Source organism: Lactuca sativa, chromosome 5 (assembly GCF_002870075.4).
Source record: "Lactuca sativa cultivar Salinas chromosome 5, Lsat_Salinas_v11, whole genome shotgun sequence".
In the NCBI taxonomy this organism is placed as follows: Eukaryota; Viridiplantae; Streptophyta; class Magnoliopsida; order Asterales; family Asteraceae; genus Lactuca; species Lactuca sativa.
The window spans coordinates 314,263,030-314,271,146 of NC_056627.2; the positions used below are offsets into that span (position 1 = coordinate 314,263,030).

The following is an 8,117-nucleotide window of genomic DNA, read 5'->3' on the forward strand; positions in this document are numbered from 1 at the left end:
AAGTTCACCATTGATAAACACACGAGAAAAAAAATTCAAAAATCACAGAAAACTTGATGAATTTGAGATTTGATCAAACAAATTGATCAGAAACATATAATCGATCACTCGATTATACAATTTGAATGCATAATCTAATCAAATATGTAGATCAGACGTGATTTTCAGATCCAAAAGCGCAGAAACTTTTGAGACAAAAAAATGACTCAAAATCAGATGACTCAGAAAGAAAATCAGATCAATGCAGTTTGATTCCTGCTCTGATACCAATTGTATATGAGAAATCGATTAAGAACAAGATTAATCAATGTAATGAACTCAGAAAGTAAATAAGACTTTGAAGTTTCTATTACTCTCAGTAAGCTTGATTACAAAACATAGACTATGAAATCTGGAAAACTCGTTAGTCTAAACCAAAGCTCAGTCCCTATTTATAAGGAACATGAGAGTACAAAAAATACTAAGTCTGGAACCTTTACGCTTCATACAAAAGAGACTTAGTAAATACATTACATACGAAAATAGACTAAACACTATTCGACTCTTTGCAAGACTTCGACCCTTACATTAGGTATGCAATTTTTAAATGTCTATGATGTTTAATAAGTCTTTTTTCTTAACCACTACGTTGATTTCCTTGTAGGTCATAAGGAATGAGGCCTTGTTACTTCTCACCTACTTTACACGAGAAGCAGAGGTAAATTTCCTCCTATTTATTGTCAAACTCTTTGCTTAACAATAATGTTACATTACTTTCTGTTTCTTGCCTAATGTCCTTTGATTGCTATACTAGAAATCCAAAAAAAAATCTTGGTTTTTAATGGTGCTTTTGAGAAGATTTTGAGTATCATTAAAGAAGAGGAGGTTCAGAAGGTGGTGTTGTTGTGAAGGTGATTAGTTAACTCTTACTCAAGTCTATACCATCAATGGGTTTCTATTGTTTTTGGTTAGCTTGTTATGCAAAGATATTGAATCTGTTCCAATATTTGTAACCTCACAGGGCTGTCTTGAATTGTTAACCAATCTCATTCGCAACAATGCATCAAATCAGGTATGATGGTTTGCAGAAAAACATGGGGCTACTATCTATACTAGATGAAACTTCAAATACATTAGAAGCCACTGATTTGACATTTTTCAACAATATCAAACCTTCATCATGGATTCTTCTCCTCCTTTGTATGTTGTAGCGGTGCCCAGACAAGCCTTCTATCTTTAGATGTTCAGATGAGGATGATTGTGTAAATATTTAGGATTATGAACAGGTAAAAATGACTTTTTCCTTATCAAGATTTACTATTTTTAGATACCCATTTCAAAGTTCATGTTCTTTTTGGTTAAATAACAATTTACTTTCATTTTTTAACATCCTACTTTCGTTTCTTCATATTACAACATTGTAGTTGAAACTATGGTAATGTCATTGAAAGACAAAACAATTTTCAAACTACAATGTCCTAATATGAAAAAATTATAAGTATAATTAACGTTGATTTTTGAAACTACAATTCCTTTTTAAGAAAAAAAGAAAGTACAATGGAAAAAAAAAACTGTTTTTTTTCTCTTGGTTGACACTAACTTTTTAAAATAATGTTTTTTTGCATTATATCTTGAACAAGGTTGGTCAAAAGATAGAACGTGGGGCAATTTTTAGAAATTTGCCCTTATTTGTTTTTCTTACATTTTCCTTGATTTGCAATCATTTTCTAACATATTTTTTGAATATCATTTCTCCAAATAATACTTAATGGAAAAAAAAAAAGACATGGCCAACCAAGCTGCATGTGTCAAGTTAACATATCTTGAAAAAGGCATAAATCTTCTATATATATTTACATTCATATTAATTCTTTAGAAGATTTATTATTTGTTTGTGATTGCTACTAAATACAGACTACCATATTTGAGAAGAGTATGATGAAATAGTGGTGGTGCTTTTCTTCCAAAACAGGCATATGTTTTACTAGGGATGTCAACGGGGACAAACGGGACGGGGATTGCATCCCCCGCCCCCGCCCCCAAAAATTTTTCGTTCCCCCGCCCCCGAAATTTCCATTCTTTCAACCCCCGCCCCCGAATTCCCCTTCTGACCCCCGCCCCCGTTTCCCCGCCCCCGATTGATTTTGGGCTAACTTATTTGGGCTAAAATAAGTTCTTGTTTGGGCTAAAATAAACTATTTTTTGGATAACAAATAGATATTTATAACATAATTTTACATATTACAAACAACTTAAAAACATGTTTTTTGTTGAATTTTTGTACGTAAAAATTATTTTGTTGTTTATTATACTTATATAATTAACATATGTCAATTTATATAATTTATTAACGGGGCCCCCACGGGGGTTTCGGGACGGGACTACCAACCCCCGCCCCCGCCCCCGAAATTAAAACGGGGGTTAACCTTGCCCCCACCCCCGCCCCCGTCCCCGATTTTTTTCAACAAATGCCCCCATACGGGACGGGCCCCCGCGGGATCGGGGTCCCACGGGACTTTTTGACATCCCTATATTTTACCCGATAAAGATCACATATTTGAGGAAGAGTACGATGAAACGAACATTTACTATTGTTATATTTTTTGTTGTTATTTTATAAGCTTTTGGATGATGGATTAAATAAAATTAATTGTCTTTTTAGGCTAATACTGATTACAAAGGTGTCTGCCATGTTGATCTTGCACAAGGTCAATGTATCCCTAGAGAAGTACACACAAATTAATTAAATTCAATTTCAAATATTAAGTATTATATAAGTAATTAGATATATTATATTAGTTAACTTTGTTCATGGTTTGTATTTAGGTCTTACTTGGTATCGATTCCTATACGTTCATTGCTGGAGCATTTGGCCAACTTGCTACCAGAATCAAAAACATTAACACTGATGCCATATTTGTGTTAGGAACCGGAAAGTTATTGCTTAAGGTTTGAATATTTCATGTTCTTTGAAATGTATTATTGTGTTCTGGTTCTTTCTCTTGCCTTTCTTCATAGGTGGTGTTTGTTTGTTATGATGGAATTAGGGAAGGAATTGAATGATTCTTTCCATTGGAATTATAAAAACTTTGCTCACCATTACCATGTTTACAGGTGCCTCCAACCTTAGGATTCGTATTGGATGGAGAAATGCCAGATTATCTTCTTGCAAAAGATTTGATTTTACAAGTAAGATTCACTCTCGATAAGTTCTTGTTACAATTTACCAAAAAGTAATCTTTTAAACACAACTTTAAACTTCCTATCTTGATTCACCAATTAGTTTTTTTGTCATAGATAATTGGTGAAAGATCTATATCTGGTGCCACATATAAAGCAATGGAGTTTGTTTATTCAACTATCGAAAGTCTAACAGTAAGTTTTTAACCAATTTATATAGTTACGTGTTACTTTTAATGTAAATATGATATCAAATTTTAAATTATAGAGGCATTTTTGGAAAAAGATCGGCTTGTTTGGGGCATCTATTTTGGCAGGAACTGAAGCTTATATTATTTATGTTTAAAAAAGGTTCTGTTAGGCTTTTCTAATTTGTGTTTTTCTATTACATTTTTTTCCCATTTAATATAAAAGAATGGACTTTTATGTAATTATTATTTTTAAATAAAATTGCTACTTACCGATGATTTAATGGATGTTGCATACTTAAACTTTTTTTTTTATTTGTTGGTTTTAAAATATAGATTTTATTTATGTTTTAATATTTTTTCTGTGTTGAATATGTAATTATTTTTAATTTTTCATGAATTTATAATAGTTTTTGATAATGCCAAAATCTGTCTCTAATCTGTCACAAAAATCTGTCAGTAATCCGTTAGTGAGTTATTCTGAGATTCTGTCGGTAACTCGTTAGTGAGTTATTCTGTCGATACTCTGTTACAAACACATTCCGTCGGTAATCTGTTGCAAAACTATATCCGTTGGTGATCGGTTACTAGTTACTGACGGAAAATTATGTCGCTAAAAATTTGGCATACCTGTCAGAAATCTGTTACAAACAATTAGCGACAAGAATATACCGACGGATTTTGGTCTGTTTCAATTCCGTCAGCCTATTAGCGACGGATTACCGATCGTTTTGGCTGTTGGTAATGCTGTTTTTTTTTTGTAGTAGTGCGCATGTTGTATCTTTGGCTAAAGCAACTGAAGATTAGGTATAAAAAGTTGATAACTTTTTTATTGTCATGTTAATTACTAAATAATTATATAAAAGTGATCAAAACATAGTCCGTAAGTTTCATTATGAAGATGAAATGTCTGCCTTTTGTAAATGGTCATCACATTCTTTTGATATATATTGGTTTATATGAAAGCTGAGGATTATAAATATATTTCTTATATTATATTTTTTAGTTTTGGTACATGATGATAAAATAAAGGTATCTATGATTACTAACTTTTCTACTCTAGATAATAGTATATCAAGAAATTACACTGTTTAGTAATCTTATGAGTAGTGATGAATTAAAAGACATGTCAACATTCAATATTAATCACATAAAATCGTTCGTCCAAACACATGGGTTGTATAGGTTTAACTGTTTGACTAGTTTGATTTTTATAAGGTTACATGTTAGCCACAAAGATTGATTGCGTGAGTTGATTCGAGCAAAAATTTGAAGTAAAAAGGGTTTAAAATGTAATGTTATATCATGGTGTATAATAAAATGTAATGCTATATCATGGCGTGTTTAAAGTTTGATGTTATAATAGGTGTGTTGAAAAAGTAGGTTGTCTTAATAAGAAAAATGTTAAAAACATAATTCTATAATAAAATGTAATGTTATATCATGGTGTGTTTTCAAACCAATAATCTTGCATTTTTATGTGATTTTCCTTTTTATGGTTTTTTTAAAATGGAATTTCATTAATTCATTGGTTGCTTACTTTCTAAGTAGTGATGATATGGTTTCATTTACTTAGGTATGATCTAAACATCAATAATTTTAACCTTGAGCACTATCAACAAATAATTTTTAACTAAAGAAAAAAAGAGTTTCATAAAGTTTACTACAATATAATAGGCCTTAAAACACAATGAAATTTGAGAGGATTACAATTTGGTGTTGGAACCTATGTAAATTTATTGATAATAATTAAATTTTAATAATTTCACTAATAAAAAATGTAATTTTCAAAATTTCACTTATAATAAGATTTTTTTTATTTTTGTCTGTTTCAACTTTCAATACATATGTGTTTATTTGATTTTATATTAAAAAAGGAAATACCTATGTACTTTCATTATTTTAGCTCTCAAAGCATCCTATTTTCTCACATCATCGTACTTTCAAGTAGTGTTCTTATACAACAATGTTTTTTGAAAAATCTATCCCGTTATAACAAGAACCAAAAATTGAACGATAGCACCGAGTGAATATACACATAGAATTTGGTAGATAGGATTGACAGTTCCAAGTGATTACATCCTCCTGTCCCCAAAATTAAGTGTTTTTGCTTTGTTGAATCTAGAATTTGACTATAAATTCAGTAGGTTGTATTTCAGTTATGATATATTTTATAAATCCGACTATAAATATAAAATATGTTTAAGTTACGTAAAATATACAGACATTCGTCTAATATGATATGTTTAAGTTACGTAGAATACATAAATATTATTGCATCTCAGCCGTACTATGGGTTTTATTACAAATCACTATGCATTTTATGTTGAATTTCAATTTTTTCTGATTGTAATGGGTTTCATTTTAGATCACTGCATCTCAGTTGTACTATGAGATAGAGATCTTTGATTCCATTGGGTTTTATTTCAGGTTTAGTTTTGATTTTAGTTTTTGAGTTTGATTGATTACATATTTAGGCTTGAATAATGAAGTAAGAGAAAGTGGTCGGAGATGGTGATCTTCCTCCCTACGGAGTATGTAAAGGAACAAGATTTTATAGGATGAGGGTGGCCCCGTTATATTTAAATAAGACAAATTTATATAAAATTAGGATTGTTCACTATTTGGTTAAAACCGAATTGTCGAATTAGACAATATAGATTAGACTATTTGGTTCACAAATTCAGATTTTTGGATTGGTTTTCAACAAAACCGAATTTTTATTTTGGATTTTGGATTGGCTTTGGTTTATAAAATAAGAATCGAATAGTCTAAACAAAACGAATAAAATTTTATTATTTATTTACTTTTAATATATATATTTTTAATTATTTATTTATTTTATTATTATTGTTTTTTCTTTTATAAAGTTGGGTATTATTCTAATTATATGTGGAAATCATACATAGAGTAGAGAGTGATATGTGTCAACCATAGTCTTACAATTACTATCATGCCATGAGCCATATCATGATCTTTTCTTTCTAAGTCGAGGGCCAACAAACTAGGTCTTACAAACAAGTGCCAAGAGCCACCTCCGGGTTTTCCATGCAAGCATCACAAAGACAACTAGCATCCTACATATAACTGTCAGGGTCCATACCTTGGTCTTGCATACAGTTTGATGGGAGCCATAGCAGGTCTTTCATACAACTCCCAAGGGCCACCACCTGGTCTTCCTATATACATAATCCAGTGGGTCAGTATCGGTGCCTTCAACCTACAAGTATAGTGAGGAGACTCACTTGAACCACAAACCGATTAAAACCTAGCTCAATGTCGCACCACCCACAGCTAACAAACTCTTGATGGGTTTGAGCCATAAGAACATTCCTATGTGCACATGCAAACCCTAATGTTTGGATCTAGATTTCTCTAATTGAACATGCAATGTATCCAAGACTTTGATTGATAGATCTAAAGAAAAAACATTCAAATCATATATGAAAAAACAGATCTAGAAGATTACCTTGATTTGCTTGCTTGAATCTTCTTGTCCTTGGAGCTTAGAGTCACAATTGTCACTCCTCTAATGGCTTACAAACACCAACTAGCAAGAGGATGATAATAGAGAGAGAGAGAGAGAGAGAGAAGGGTGAGAAAGCGGCCAGGGTTTCTTGAGATTCAAGTGTGTCGATTTCCTCAACCCTATGGGTCTATTTATACTAGTGAGCTTCCTAGGGTTTCACCCTTAAAACCCTAATTGGATAAGTTAGGCCCTAAGAAATCCAATATCCTCATTGATAAGCCCTTGGACCATCTCTAGGCTCTTTTAAACCCTAAAATTGTCCACCCCTTATTCATAAGGAATCACAGCCCAAAATACAACTATCATACAATTGACAGTTTATGCCCCTTTATTTAATTAATCTCTTTAAGTCACCAAATTAATTCCTAATTAATTTATGACTTATATTAATCAAATAACAATATTATTATTCCTTATATTATTCTCATAATATATTAATAATATTTCTTCTCTCATTATAAATCATCCTGTTAAATTGCTATGGTGAAGGCAACCCAAAAGGACCATGCTCAACCGGGTCAAATACTTGCCAAATATAGTTGCAGCCTTAGACACTATTCCAACAGTCTCCCACTTGGATAAGTCTAGTAACTATATAAGCATAATCCGGTTAGCAATCGTAGCTCTCAAAGACACTGTCAAACTCTGATCTTATCAGTCCTGTCCTTTAGATAAGGGATCGTACAGTCCTTTGTTTAGATATTACGCGGACATTTCTATGGAATCATTTGTCCAGCAGTTGGTTTCTCGATCTCAGATTTACTCGACATAGAACTTAATCGAACACATCAATTTAGTTCTGACCGGTCCTGGCACATAAGTCAAATCAAATCATCGAGCGGCCGAGATATCGCTTTTACTCTCTTAGAATAAAAGTAACAGATAAACTTTGACTTATATGCATTTACTTATTCACTAATCAATTATACACAACAATGCTTTTTATAACATCAATTTACTGATGTGGTTTCGCATTATCAATGTACAACTAATTAACAAATAACAAACCATATATCTAGGTTTTAAGACCATATGATATTATCGTCTTGCGATCACCCCTTCTTATCATATTCCATAAGGTGATTCCAGAAAGCGCGAGTTTGTTCCAATGCTCAACACTGTTGGAATAGTGTCTAAGGCTGCAACTATATTAGGCAAGTATTTGATCCGGTTGTGCATGGTCCTTTTTGGGTTGCCTTCACCATAGCAACTTGATAGGATGATTTATTAAGAGAGAATAA

At 32.0% G+C, this 8,117-nt stretch overlaps 1 protein-coding gene across 1 annotated transcript; it reads left to right on the forward strand.

The window, feature by feature from the left end:
* Positions 1 to 201: 201 nt before the first annotated feature.
* LOC111887969 (3-isopropylmalate dehydratase large subunit, chloroplastic-like) lies at positions 202 to 3,505 on the forward strand. The gene is made up of 8 exons (XM_023884100.1): positions 202 to 246; positions 644 to 697; positions 1,001 to 1,051; positions 2,642 to 2,707; positions 2,806 to 2,928; positions 3,094 to 3,168; positions 3,277 to 3,354; positions 3,428 to 3,505. The coding sequence occupies exons 1-8, from the start codon at positions 202 to 204 to the stop codon at positions 3,503 to 3,505; spliced, it is 570 nt and encodes a 189-aa protein (XP_023739868.1).
* The last annotated feature ends 4,612 nt before the right edge of the window (positions 3,506 to 8,117 follow it).